General features: G+C 38.3%; 1 protein-coding gene across 2 annotated transcripts in view; it reads right to left on the bottom strand.

Moving 5' to 3' along the window:
- Positions 1-5,117: 5,117 nt before the first annotated feature.
- The window catches only part of efhd1 (EF-hand domain family, member D1), a 30,127-nt gene continuing 19,909 nt past the window's right edge, over positions 5,118-15,335 (bottom strand). For both annotated transcript variants that reach the window (XM_034115911.1, XM_034115910.1), the window contains exons 2-4: positions 15,187-15,334; positions 10,025-10,159; positions 5,118-9,899 (exon numbers count right to left, since the gene is read on the bottom strand). In XM_034115911.1, the coding sequence (XP_033971802.1) occupies positions 9,765-9,899; positions 10,025-10,159; positions 15,187-15,300 (384 nt within the window). In that variant the 5' untranslated portion in view covers positions 15,301-15,334 and the 3' untranslated portion in view covers positions 5,118-9,764. The remainder of the gene's footprint in view (positions 9,900-10,024; positions 10,160-15,186; position 15,335) is intronic.

The following is a 15,335-nucleotide window of genomic DNA, read 5'->3' as shown; positions in this document are numbered from 1 at the left end:
TTGTGGCTGGGGTGATGGGGGTCTTTTATAATCCTGAGGGCTTTCTTCCTGAGCCGCTGGGAGTAAAGGTCCTCCATGGATGGCAGCTCCGTCCTGGTGATGTTCTGTGCAGTTTTCACCACCCTCTGTAAAGCCTTACGGTTGAGGGCGGTGCAGCTTCCGTACCAGGCCGTGATGCAGCCAGTCAGGATACTCTCTATGGTGCACCTGTAGAAGTTGCAGAGTATCCTGGAGTCCATGTTGAACCTCCTCAGCCTGCGGAGGAAGAAGAGCCTCTGTCGAGCTTTCTGGACGTGTTTCATTGTGGTGATAGTGAGGGTAGTCAATCCCTTGTTTGGCAAGACAGTAATGACGGCCATCTTGGTGACGTGTGTTGTTGTGCGAGACCAGAGATGTAGTTCATTGAGCGGTTTCACACAAAAAAGGTCTTACTTCACAGTTTTACGGCAAAAAAAAAAAAAAAGTACTATATATAAATATATTGAAGTCAATGGAGAGAGAAAACGTATCTTTCGATCCCGTTTTAATTGTGCCACGAATTACACATATGATGTTTGTCAATCTTAAAAACTAATTTCCATGTCAAGAAAGTCACAGTTTGTCGTAAAACTGTTGAAATATAAGACCATGAAAAATACGCAACTAGAAAGACTACAAATCCCAGAATCCCGGTCCCGCATGCTGGCTCTTACGAACCGACTAACTCCCCTTTTGTGTATTTGCAGCTCTCAACATGCCCAGACTTGTAGTGATTTTCTCGTCATTTAATACTTGTTGTCTCATTCTGAAAGAAAGAAGTGAAATGTGCCAACGTGACGGCCGTCTTGGTGTGTGGTGTGAGATGGGAGATGTAGTTCATTGAGCGATTTCACACAAAAAAAGTGTTACTTCATAGTTTTACGACACATTTTTTTTTTTTGACTTGCAAAATTATCTTTTAAATTGACAAACATAATATGTGTAATTCGTGGCACAATTCAAACGGGATCGAAAGATAATCTTTCTCTCCCCATTTACTTCAATACATATTTTTTCCTAAATAAGGTCCCATGGAGGTCCACCGGAAAGGGAGGGACTTCGGCTCTCTATGGAGGTCCACCGGAAAGGGAGGGACTTCGCCTCTAAAAATGTTCCTCATGGGGGCTTTACAATCGGTACAGTGAATAACACCCAACACCTTACTGAAAAAGTTTGATCAATCATAACACACCTTAACATATTCAATTTAAGAATATGGCTTTAATTCAGAGTTAATCATGTAGTGTGTACATTTTCAAATGAGCCACAAATTAAGTTGTACCAAATACCCCCCTCAAAACTAAAAACCCTGGTATAATGCAAATACATTTTTGCCAAATATGGTTACTGTCATTTTAAGTACGTCTTATCATTCTAATATATGTATTCAAGTATTACTTTTTATGATAAGTTTGTTTTAACTTTGAGACAATAGCCGCGTTCACACCGCAGTACTTTTCCCACTTTAGTTCCGATATAGTTCCGAAATGTTGTGTTCACACCAAAAAGAGCCAGAACTAAAATTAGTTCATCAGAACCTTTTTTACCCCCTTTTCCGTCCCTGCTAGAGAGCAGGGACTTTCGTGGGAGAAAAAGGTTCCTATTTCTGATTGGCTGGGCGGAATGCAAACCACCCCCGGTAAAACTCCAAAAAAGTTTGTGAAGCCGCCATTTTATTATCCTCACATTAGCATTATTAGCATTAGCATTAGCCCAGCGCACAAACGCAGAGAGACTAACTTATGGCAACACAAAAGAAAACATGGGACTTCGGGCCGGGGACTTCGGGCCGGGGACTTCGAGTGGCAGTATACGCCGTGAAGTTGTTTGCGGCCTGCCAGTAAACCCAAAGCAGAAGAAGAAGAAGTGACGTCAGCGGCTTAATTTGCCTAATGCTCCCCCAGGGACTTATTCCGGTGTGAACGCGATCTGTACTTAGTTCATGAGAACTAAAGAGTTCTCATGAACTAAGTTCTCATGAACCTTTGTGGGAAAAGTACTGCGGTGTGAATGCGCCTAATAGAACCACGAGTGTTCCAATCGTTTCCGGGTATTAGAATTCATTCCTGCACCACTCAATTGACAACTGCTTTGGGTGAAGTACCACTAGCACTGGCCCTCTGCAAAACTACCTTGAGAAAAGATAGTGAGTCACTGTAATGTATGCTCCCTAGTTAACTCCTGTTTAAAGAGTCATAATAATATAAGAAATACCATAATGATTTGCCATGTTAAATTGTTCTACTCTCCAGGCACGTGTTACCTTACAGTTTCATCATGTCTCCTTTCATTTTAGTCAATCATTTGGTGCTGTTTGGTAATGCAGTGCTAGTTCTCATGAGATACTGAAACACATTTAACTCCATTCAAATGTCCATCATCTGGACGTAGCAACTGAGCCCTCCATGACTTTTGTTATGAAATTTGCTAAAAGACTGGACTTATAGTAGAACAGATGGAGGGAGTTAACAAAAGATTAAAAAAAATAAGGAAAAGGTTGCAATGAAGTTTGATTATCTGAACGTTTGAGGTCTACACAATTGGATTCAGCCAATGCTAACAAACACATTATTTTTCCTACGGTTTTTCCTACCAGCTTAGGTTAGTGCTAATAAATAAGTACTTACAAGTGAAGAGGGTTTTGGTCATAGATCCAAGTCTTTGGCAACTGTTGTCCTCCCTATGCAGCTAAAGGAAAAGTCAGTTGGATTTATCCTCTGGAGAACGTAAATGTATGTCAAACTTTCATAAGAATTCCTCCTATTGTTTTTGAAATAGTTCAGTGTGGACAAAAACAGTCAACAGACGAACATTTACAAATTATAAAGTGTTTTTTTGGAAAACGCCAGGCAACATGGATGTGTCGTAGTCAGAGGGTTAAACACTATTATTGTCCTTAAACCTGTTGTGGATTACATGGCATTTAAGTAGTTCAACAATACATTACACTGGTGGAATCTTTACGTTTTTATGATACTGTGATGAATACTTTCCACTTAAGATAATGATAACTATTTTTGGCACAGAAGGTTATATTAAGTTGCATGAAAGGTAACACTTTAACTGAACATGGAGTTAGAAGGAATGGCAGTTATATTGAAAGTGTTGAAGGAGCAGGAAATAAAAAGGAAGTGACGGTTTGCAATGACTCATCTGCCTTCTCTCTAAAGGGCATTCATGATGAATGATTTCCTCTACTGATGTTTGTGTTTTGAAATTCCACTGTCAATGTTAAGCTGCTAAGGTTATTCATTGAAAGCCTTATGGAACAAAGACATCCATGTCTTAAAGTGAGCTTTATAACATTAGACTGACCTGCTTGAAATTAAATACGGCTCTCATAGAATGACTTACTTATGATTTGTAGATTGATGCTTTTATTTTTAAAAATCATTGCTTAAATCTTTATGCAAAAGCTTAAATCAATGTGTTGTGTTCATATTGTACATTCAAATTGGTATAGGATTAGCAAAGAAAGTTAGGAAATTAGGAAGCAGTGTGTTTTCATTTGGAGTATTTCCCTTTAAAGGCTGTTTATATATGGTTTAAAATAAATCATGTAGCAACTTCAGACATACGAGAGGAATTGTTCCACAAAATGTGATTGTAAAAGGATGAGATCTCAATGTATCTCAGATGCTTCAGTGCCTTTGTACAGTGTACATTCCATGAAATAAATATTTTCTAAACAAGCTTTAAAGGGAAGCTTCTTTCATTTAGCTTCTGGACTCCTACATTATTGCTACCGTGGTGTGTGCTGACCTGAATGGAGGATGTGCTTCTCCCTGCTGGTGTAAGGTTGGTACACTGCAGGTTTTCCTGAAATCATCTTTAAATGTGTGACATCCATTTGACCTAATCAACTCAAGATATACAGTACCATACATTAGGCATACATTACATTCTTAATCACTTTTCTGTCCATCAGATTTGTCCAATGTGTTTCAATACAATAAGGCCTACAACCCCTGAGATTCACAAGCTATTCACAAATATGAAACAGTAACTGCTGACAGAAACCTGAGCGGAAACAGTAAAGTTGTCGAAGCAGAACATTAAAGTGGAATATCCTTATTCCGGAAAAAAGTTAGCACTTCTGGGTTCCCTCATCTCAAAGTAATTTTTAGTTAACACAAGTATTTCACATTTTGTTTTAAGACAACGAATAAGTCAGTAAATACCCCACTGTTGAAGGTCTGAATCGTGTGTGTGTGTCTTACAAATCGCAGTTTCTAACAAGTGACTAAATGAGACTGCTAAACATCATCAACCCAGACACCTATCATGTCGGGAATGACATGATAGGTCAATGTTAGCTTTTTAATTATGTTGATTACATTCATGCTTCACCTATTCTAAAAGTGGTGTCAATATCTGGAGATTGTTTTTCTGAACACATCATGTAAGTATCTTAAACATGTGTTTAGCACGGAACTTAATTCATAATTTCTGCACCACTCAATGGGAGAACACACACTGTCGGGCATCTTCACTTGTTTAATCTTTTTTTAACCATTCTAAAAGCTAAAGTTGAAGGACTTTTAGGACAGTTAGTTAGCTAGTAAGAATACAGACAATTATTTACCATACTTTTTGTTGGATGTAGTGTCACATCTAAGAAATTAAGGAGACGAAGGGCATTAAACTATAACAATATGTCAATGGTGAAGTCGATCAATTCTTAAGAAAATTCTAAATATAATTCAATAAGAGAAGAGAAAAAACAATTCAAATGTCCTCACGTCCTGATTACAGTACACTTTTTTTGTGTGCTCATAGAATGCTGGAGTTGCCCTTTCACAAAACGGATTAAAACCACCAACTCTTATTACATTTAAAACTTAATTAATGGCTTACCACTACACTGTATTTATAAATGCATTAATTAATTATTTTAATATATTCCTGGTTTATACCAATTACCCAGATGCTTTATAATTATTTCCATGACACTGGAAGTCCTGTGTTTCTCCATGCAGCTCATGTAAAAGGAGCCTTTAAAAAGGCCTGAAGGTGTCGCTCTTACATCACAATCTACAGTACAAACAGAGTATGATTTCCCAATAATATTTCCTCCTTCCTGAGTAATGAGATTGATACAGTATTTCTTATCAGTTTTATTTATGCTTTATTGCAATCAAGTCAAACTTCCATTCTGACAGAGTATTACAACACAATATCTTTACAAGTGCCCAAAAATATATCTCACTGACTTTTATTATATTTGGCAACTTATAAGTCTCTGCTAAAACAAATAACAATATATATAGTGTTTTATTTATGAAAAAATACATTGTCAATTTCCACAACAAATACCGAAGAAGGTATGAGATACGTACAGTAGTTTTGTTATATGACACCTTGAACATGCTTCAACTCAAATACATTACTACAGAGTAAATAAAGGACCAGATAAATGACCTGCATAAACACTGCTTAGGTCACAGTTCAGCTTTTCCAGGCCTGTGAGTCCATTTTTGGGTTTCAAAACTGAAATGACACCAAATGTATCAAACAGTGGTGTTTCAGGTGTAGGGACGGAGCTCTTATACTTCTTTAATATCGGGACAGTAAGTTTGTTTGTTAACCCCAAATGGACTCCTGTTTCAAAGCTGAGAAACTCTGACATAGGCAGCGTCCAGGTGTAGGATAGAGCAGGTTCTGTATTCGGTTTCTAACGCGGTTGACGTTAAACACTAAAAAACAAACATCCAAGGATGAAGAAGGATCATGTACACAAAAACATGTGTTGATAGGTTACAGAGTTGGAGTCAGGACATGAGCCTAATGTAAGCTGCCTGTAAATGAAAAGCGGTAAAACACTCTGCGCTGGCTGTGCTATTGGTTTCTCATGGAGAGGGGCGCCAGTCGACTAGGCCGGAGATAAACTGGCGTCGCGCAACGCTCAAAATGGCCACCAAGCACCACACTCAAAGTCAAACTATTTCAACTTTGAGCACAAATGACACTGACCTTGCGACACACAACCAATCAGGTGACAGCTATATGATGCTGTGCTAGCTAGCAGGGAAGGTAACTAACTAGCTGTTTTAAACGCAAGGCGTAAGAGTGTAAAAACAGGAAGCAGGTTCAAGCAAGCTCAAAAATACACTAGCCAACACCGCAAAAGCTCACAGACACATCCTAATATTATGTTACTTAACTGTATTTAAACAGAAATGTAAACACTTTTCTTTTTGATGAACAACTATTTAACCATACGCCCAACAACTGGAGTGCAGGTTGCTTGATAGTTGATGAGCACTGTTTTTTTATACCCGTTTTTTTTTTTTATCTCTGTGCAGTTAAAACAGTCACCCCTAAAACCATATAAGGGATTTTAACAATGACAGTCTGGACTTAGCCAAGCTAGCTGTTTTACCGAGCTTCCAGTCCTAATGCTAAACTAAGCTAGCTACATCCCAACTCCAGATCTGGACTTAACACACAAACATGAGAATAACATTATTTCACTCTCTGAAAAAATGTGAATTCTCCAAAATATGGAGCTATTCCTTTCAGTAACACATCTCTCTTTTTATGCTAGTGCTAATGACATAGCTGCATAGCAAAGCTATTAAAAATACTTGTTGCACACTCCGAGCTCCTGGTGTCTGTTACTACTAATCTCACATAGTTAGAAAATATATTAGAGATTTATTGGGACCAGATCATGAAGAAAGATATGCATAATAAGAGTTTTACTGACATGGAGATTTACTGAGGGGGCAGCTGGACTGGAACTTTAAATGTAGTTTAATGAATCTGAGCAGCACCAGGACTTTGTTCTAATATTGAAATGTCCTTCTTGCTACATGTCAGTGTGTGGCATGCTGTGACAGAGTTGATGAATGAGTCTATAAACCCAGAAATGTGTCAGCATTTCACCAATGGAAAAATATCATGGCTTTTTGTGGAGGGAGCCCTTGTAATGCTAACTTCCAAATTAGCTTACAAAAATATGTGATCACTGCATAACTCTGTTCAGGAGAAAGGCATTGAGATTAGGACAGTCATGCTGTTGTTTTTTTACATTTTGTATTTTAAAGAACCCTGAATGGGGATACTGCATACATAATCTCAAGTAGGGAACGTTTAGAGTCACAGACGCAGTACTGGAGTGGACAGTGGGCAGTTCAAGCATAAAGTATGCATTTCAATAGGTGGTCACATTAAAGAGGCACTCCACTGATTTGACACAGCAGTAGGTACAGCCTGTGAAAACAGCTAAATATATTTTAAAGGTCTAAGGGAGCTTTGTCAAGCCTTATTACCTTGTTACCAGACAACAACTTCCTAAATTAGAATTTGTTCCACTTGTTATGCCGATTGAATCAATAAATTCCACTGTGCAATCTATATTGACAGAGAAATTCTCCTGGTGCAAAATATATTGTGCTTTCTGTATCGCCAAGTGTCATTAGACATGTCAATAAAGTAGTTGGGGGGGGGGGGGAAAAGAAGAACTACAGGAGAGTCTTCCGCTTTCGAACTTCCGTGTTCTTTTGGCTTTTTCAGTTATATTTCTAATACCGAAAATAGTATCCCATAATCAAAGTGCAGAGGGTTTTACATGACAGATATTTTGCTGATATTTAATCGAGCCAGAGAACATTGTCGAAGAAATGCAGGAGACTGGGAACTACATTTACCATCAACACTGATGGGACCTCCACAGACAAAGGTGCTGAATTATATAATTATATGATCTCCGTCATAACAAGAAGCTTGTGGTACAAACTTAGTTAGTGGAGTTTAAAAGATCTGTGCTACGGGGGGGGAGGGTCTTAAAGATTATGACATGCATTGCATTCTGGGGAATGTATGATCCAGTGTTGACAAGTATTTCTAATAGCTGTCTTTTGTACGTTTTTTGAAAGTGCAATGCTAAATAACTACAATACCTCTTTTAAACCCACACTACATCTGCTTTGAGAAGCTACAAATTAAACTACAATATAAATTCTTATGTCACAGTGTGTAACCCGTCAGAGTGTCAGTTTAAAATAAATGCTTTATCAACACTGACAATTCTTTTAGCGTTGCCTATCCACAAAGACTAAAGCAGACTGAGCTAGTGATTCCTGTTAACTTTTCTGTTATTTCTTCAAGAAATTAAACTTAAAGGCTTGGATCACGCATCAGTCACTGTCTTTGTATATTCTATGTTGCAGGATATTTCTAATATTGATCTAATTGATATGGAAAATATCTAAATTGATTTAAAATATATAAGATGATCTAGCTTACATAAGACACTTGCATTGCATGCATGCATGCTCTTGAAACAGAATATTGAACTACACCATAATCAAATTCACATGACAACTTATTCCTTGTGCAAATGCTTGGGTCATTAGAATTTAAGTCCTAAAAACAGAATGACAAGCCAAGGTATAGAAACCCTGGAACAACAGGAAAACATGCTTAAATAGATACAAGCCGTCCCTGCATCTTCAATCTTAACATGTGCTTTTACCAACAGGGTTTCACTTCAGTCCCCTTTTCTAATGCCTGGTTTAGGGATAACAACAGGAGCAACAGGTGAAAAGAAACATGAAAGGAATAAAATGTTTATTTGCTTTCTTTCTAAGGGTGAGATAGGGTGGGCTGGAGGTAACGTTAAAAAATGTGGGGGAGTTTGTGCTATTAAAGAACAGACATGACACTATTGTTTGTAAAGAAAGTTGAAGGACTTAAGTGCCACGAAAATCTCAAAATGCCTGCTTTTGTGTGGATTGAACAAACAATATACAACATGTGCTCTACAGGCTGTTTCAGGCCAGAATAGCAATTTTCCCCTGCTTCTACTTTATGCTAAGCTAAGCTAACAACTGCTTCACTCAGGTCGTGTACACACAAACATGGGACAGGTATCTCATCTCACTCTCAGAAAGAAAGCAAACAAAAATAGCACTAAGTTTAACAAAATATAACCACCCTGCTTTGAAAACAGGTGGTCATTTTAAGATTTGGGGCACAATATTGAAACCATGGAGTGTTCTTTGTGTGGCTCAAATCTACAGACTGTATATAATTTATGAAAACCATCAGAGTACACCCTGTTGAGTGTTGGATCAGTCAACTGAGCCAAAGGTAAAGGACCAATGTTGAGCTTCATTTTCCACCAACAAATGTATCCATACTATGAGATGTCAAGACTTACTATTATGCTAATACTGTGAAGCAGTTATTCTACTACTATATTATTGTATTCATCACAGGTTGACAGTGTTAACTGAATAATACGATATTTTAACAACAACTATGAGCTGTAACATTAAATCAAAAACGCTTCACAAACAACATATGTAGGACAGACTGATAACAGCTTAACTCTGCCTAAACAAGTCAAATTCCCTCAAAATGAAAACTTCCAGTTCTTGTACAGACGGACAGAACAATTCCACAGTAATGCACAGTTTATCTATGATACTTCCATGAGTTTGGAGATATCACTTAATATTTCCTTATACATCTGAATGTGTGTTTTTGCCTTATTGCCTTCTGTGGGACAGCTGCAGAAAGTCTGGAATTAATAAACCTTGCCTGTGACATGTGTTATGAGGTATTTTCAAGTATTTAAGTGAGTGTTAACTTTAATGAAACTTGCTATTTTTGTTAATTAGTCCCACATTTTGAGCAATGTCACTGATTAAAGTGTAAGTGGAATGAAAAGCTATTCCTAAAAATGTCAGTAACACTGACTGTGCATGTCAGGATTGTTATGTGCCTCCTGTGGCGGGTCATGAACAGAAGGTGGATTGCAGCTGCTTGAAGGCGGCTTGCCTCTCTTTTTTCTCCTCTTCCTGTCTCTTGCGTTCTTCTTTTTCCTCCCGAATCTCCGCCTCAAACTTGCTGCCCAGAGACAGAGCCTGCATCTGTCGACACAGAAAATCACGTGTTCATTCCCATCAACACAAAATATCCTGAGTAGCCCTGCCTTACTTTCAGTTTCTGACTGAAGGTTAATGTTAGAGCAGATTACAGGACAAACATTGAGTACCTTGGCTTCAAAGAAGTCTTTGGCCCCCATCACTCCCTCTGTGGAGACGTTGATCTCGGAAAGCCTGGCCAGAGCCATCAGACCGCTCTCCTCCTGCAGCTCTCCAGCCGCCGCTCTCCGGAAGATCAGCAGGAACTGCAGAGGTTCAGTAACACTCAGAAAACAAGTTTTGCTGTGGGCATACTGTATGTAGTAATATACTTTTTTTTTATAGAAGTGCTGCATATTTTAAAGCAGTGGTTCGCAAAGTATAGCGCAGCATTACTGTATGCATATGAGGGGTCAAAATCCCGTCTGGCGGTTATAGGTATAAATGCTCATCTTTTTTTCTCTTCATTCCCCACGCCCCAAAATAAATAAACAAATATACCAATCTTAGGAAAAGTAACGAAGTTTGAGCAGTGTGGGTTTTATATTAACAGAGTTACACATATTTCAAAACGCGAAGTGTAATAACTGCAGTTTGCCTCCCTGTCAGAATGACAAAGATCCTCAGTGAAGCACAAGCCCATGTTTCTCACTAAATTGTAAATACAACTTGTAAAAAAGATCAGTTCAATACAACTAATGTTGTCTCTGTGTTATTGCATGATGTTAAAATTGGTTTGCCATGAATTTAGTGATGGATTGTAAACATTTGAAATGTAGCATTTAAGTGTTTCTCAGTTACAATGTTGTTGTTTTAATAAATCAGACACTGATGGTGCAGCGCTGTACTGTACCTCTTTATACATCACTAGAGCATCTAAATAATACACAATATAAAGAAAATACTGAATAGATTTAAATACTCTACAATATACAATTGCACTACGCAACAGATAGAAATATACAGAGTATAATAACAAATAAATGAGTAATAGAATAATGGTGCTGTTGGGGAGCGAATCCCAATCTTTGGAATTCCGAGCTTCTTTAAACGCACCCTTTGACCTCTTTATTGTACCCGGAACAAAAATAACAGTCAAAGTCACGTGGAGTATTTCTCCCACATAACTGTGTTTTATGAAGCAAGCAGTGGATTAAAATAACAAATGAAAAGGTAGAAGTCTAGCTTATAACTTCAGGGACTCTTAAATAAAGTTTGAATGGGTTCCTCTGCTGGTCTCAGACTTTATATGAGTGATAATAACGGACCTTTAATCCTGGATGGGGGACTGGCGACTGAACTGGAGGCGCAAATTACAGGTCAAATATAATTAAATGTAATAATAACATTTAGCTGATTAACTACTTTTACAAGGGTTTATAGATAAAGTTACCCGATTTATTTAATATCATGTAATAAAAGATAATAATATCTGTCATTTGTTGGCTTAGACTGACGCAGCAGTTGTGGAAAAAATTATAATTAAAATTAACGTAAAGTAAAAGTTATATCATAATTAAAACAATGCTAAAGTAAGGTATTTAAACTTATAATAATGATAATACAAATTATATTAATAGAAACTATTATTATAATTATTAAGTCTTTATTGAACAAATATCATGCATACAAATCTTTCTGTAAGACTAAGTATTATCAATTACACTATCTATACACTATCAAAAATATATAAGCTATCTATAAAAGTAGTCAACAACGATCAAAACAACAAACAATGAATAGCAAAGCAAAGCAAAAGAAGGCAATTTAAAATAAATATTTAATGGATTTAGGATTAGAGGATGTTAAGGTACAAAGATATGCCAGAAGGTGTATTTAATGAAGACTGAAACAAAAATGAGAGAAAAGGTGTTGGTAAATGCATAAATGTCTGTCCATGTCCATGCGCCGCACACACAGGGAGACCCTCTGTGGAGCGCCAGGCTTCTGCACTCAAACCCCCAGGCCATAAAAGAGGCTCAGGTAAATCCATGCACAATATCATATTAAAGAGGACATATAATGCTTTAATGCTTTAATGTTTTTATATATATATATAAAAAACAGACAAGTCAAATCAAGCAATCTGCAGGGTTCTTACACCTTTTCCAAAGTCAAATTCAAGCACTTTTCAAGCATTTTCAAGGTGCATTTTCAAGCTTTTCAAGCATCTTACAGCTGTTGTAAATTACATATTTATATACACATACTTATACTCAAATGATTATTTCCCTACCTCACATTAAATCTGATGTTCTTTATGCTATAAACAACCAAATGTGTGTTTCATAATAGCATTCTACATGAGGATGAAAAATTAAAAATGTTAGAAAAGAAAACTAAGTTTAATATTTCAAAATGAGACCCATCTGTACGTAGACTGGGCATCCCATATAACCTGGCTGAGCCAATATAAAACAATCAGCTAAATAACTTTTCAATATATTATTGATTACTATTTTTGAGGTACTTTTAGGTTGGCAGTAAACACAAGTCAGAGGTAAATGGTGTACTTTGACTCCACTACATGTATTTAATACCTTTAGTTACTTTACAGATGTGGATGAATGATGTGAAATATAATCAAGTGTTAAATCAGACTTTAGTTCCACCTGGAGTAAATTCACAAGCTACTCTGTAGTATACAAAGTCATTCAAACTAGCTGCAACTTTACCAGCTTTGAGAACACTTTCATGATCAATCATTATAAAACATATCATATACAATTATTAGGGATGCTCCGATCGCCAATTTTGGAGCCGATCGCCGGAATCAGTATCGGCCGATACCGCTCTCTTTTCCTCTCTCCCCCTCTCTCTCTCTCCTGACAGCCCGTCAGTATCTCCTGCAGCTCACTGATCCAGTAATGAGCGACCCGACAGTGAAGAATAAATATATTTATAACTAGTTTAGCTTGTTCCAGAGGTAGATAAAATAGCTAAGTGTGTTAGGTCTAACTCTTAATGTGTGTTCTGCTCCGCTCACCGGTCCGTCACAGCGGGTGGAGCTGCAGGATTTCTGCTTCACACACACGTTGCATACCGCTATTTTATTGTCATTTTCGGACACTTAAAATACTGCCAGACTAGTGAAGCCATTTTGGCGAGCTTGTTTTGCACAGAGAAAAGTGTCATGTATTTTACATGCAACGATAGCCTAATCTAAAATGCTCTACTATGGCGTACCTTTCGTGTGGTGTGTGGCTCGTCAGCGCAGACTCTCGCATCGTTATTGTTGCACACTTTGCAGGAGGCTACTCTTGGGCTTCGCTTGACCCTCGTCTTAGCCATGGCTTGTATTTGTCTTCTGCTAGCCAACGCTCGTTGAAACGGCAACCTCCTGGCATACTGTCATCTATCACTCATCAGAATGCCCAGGTCACACGCGTAACAAAAACACTTGCCGGTCACGCGCATTGCGCGGGAAGGTCGGAGCGGAGCTGTTTTATGTAAAAGCGAAGCAATTAAGCGCGCTCCGACTTCTTTATTTTCTTTTAATCTAAAAAGCGAAGTAAAGCATTTACAATTTCAAGCACTTTATCCCAAATTCAAGCACCATTCCCAAAATTCAAGCACTTTTCAAACCTTGAAAACACCTCGTACAATTTCAAGCATTTTCAAGGATTTCCAGCACCCGTACGCACCCTGAATCTGATTGGTTCTTAGCCGTGATATAATCTGATTGGTTCTTAGCCGTGATATAATGAGCGTATATCACGGGTAGAATTGTAGTTACTTTTCACAACAAGTCAGTATCCCTCCTCGTCTGAGAAAAGCTACAACCGTTACAACTGTTACATTACGTACATTACGTCCGTTACGAAACTAACTAACTAACTAACAAAGCTTAAGATGGAAACATGTAAGGGATAATGTGCAGCAAGGACTTATTGACCGTTTTTAAGGACGCTCACATCTGCAGAAAGAAGTCCGGTCGATTTAACTGTATACAGTTGGGATGAAAAGCAAACTGCATGCAGTTTGCTTTTCAAACTGGGACAAGAAAACAGCGGAGAAGTAACGGGGCAGAAACCCTCCTTTTTACGCAGTGGTCCAGACATAGACATCAAACAGCAAAACATATTCAGTTGCCAGTTCCTTTGGCATTAGGGCAGGGATATTTAGATACTTTCCAAGGTTTGACATAATGAATTGTGCTACTTTTAAAGCAAGCAACGATGTTTTCAAATCTGTAATCAAAAAGGTCCGCAAAAACGCTATCGAAGCAGTTCCTGCCGTTGCTACGTAGTTCAAACAGTAACAACGGACTATTTTTGATCTGCCTGTCGGGTGTTCTTTTACCCATAATGACCGCCTCGCTGCACATTATCCCTTACTTAACTTCGACCTCCGGGGGGGTCTTACTATGGAGGAGTGGATTGAGGAGTGCCTATCTCCAGAAACAAAAAGCACCTAAACGACGACATGCAGAGCTACGTGAAGAGCAGGTAGACCAACTGGAAAAGTATCACCATTCAAAAGCTTTCTGATGCGGGTCTTGAAACAAAGCAGAGAAATTATGACCGTTAGTGGCCACAGGTGCGAAAGCTCTCTCCAGAGCTACTGGAAGCCGAATCTCGGGGACCGGAGAAAGTGGAGCAATATTCTCGCCACGCCAAGCAACAGCCTAGAACAACCTCAGCCTATACAAGTGACCACGTAAGCCATGCTACTGATGCTGGACAGTTTTTCAGTGGGTGCACAATAAATGGCAACATACACATTAATGTAAATAAATAGCCAAATAATGGATCAACGCTCTCTGTCTAATATGTTCGCTAGCTGTTGTTAGTGTTGTTGCATAGCAACCACCTTGCACTATGTTTTGTGCAGAAGGCAACGGAGGGACTATTTTATTTTGAACATCATTATTTACTAATAAAAACTATTTAAATTAGAGTGTGTATTTTCTTTCATATTGCCACACTTGGTAACCGTTTTATAAAAGCAATAGCTCACTTCAGGCCGTGATATATGCTCATTAAGGAAATGTGCTGCCCCTTCAATATCCACCGTTTTTCAGCACCATTTTTCTTTGCTTTTTTGCCTGTTCCCGTAGTGGAGAGTGATCTCTGGTGGTGTGTGCTGTGCATTACAGACATCACATCCATACAGCATAATTGTGTCTGTACTGAAAATCATGTTGTTCAGATTATTAAATACTCTGCCCAAGAGTGACCTGTCTTAATACAACCAAATACTGAAAGTGATGATGATAAAGGATCAGTTTTAGCTATCTGGAATGAAATGACTTGCATCATAACTAAAAGCCACACAGTACGGCAGCACTCACCTCTCTGAAGCTCAGCTTGCCATCAAAGTCTTCATCCACCTCCTTGATCATGTTCTTCAGGCCCAGGTGAGTCTGTGGAGCTCCCAGCTTCTCCATCATTAGCTTCAGTTCCATCAGGTCGATGAAGCCATCTTTACCAGTGTCATACC

This window comes from Trematomus bernacchii, unplaced genomic scaffold, assembly GCF_902827165.1.
Source record: "Trematomus bernacchii unplaced genomic scaffold, fTreBer1.1, whole genome shotgun sequence".
Lineage (NCBI taxonomy): Eukaryota > Metazoa > Chordata > Actinopteri > Perciformes > Nototheniidae > Trematomus > Trematomus bernacchii.
This window is presented reverse-complemented; position numbering and strand designations above follow the sequence as displayed.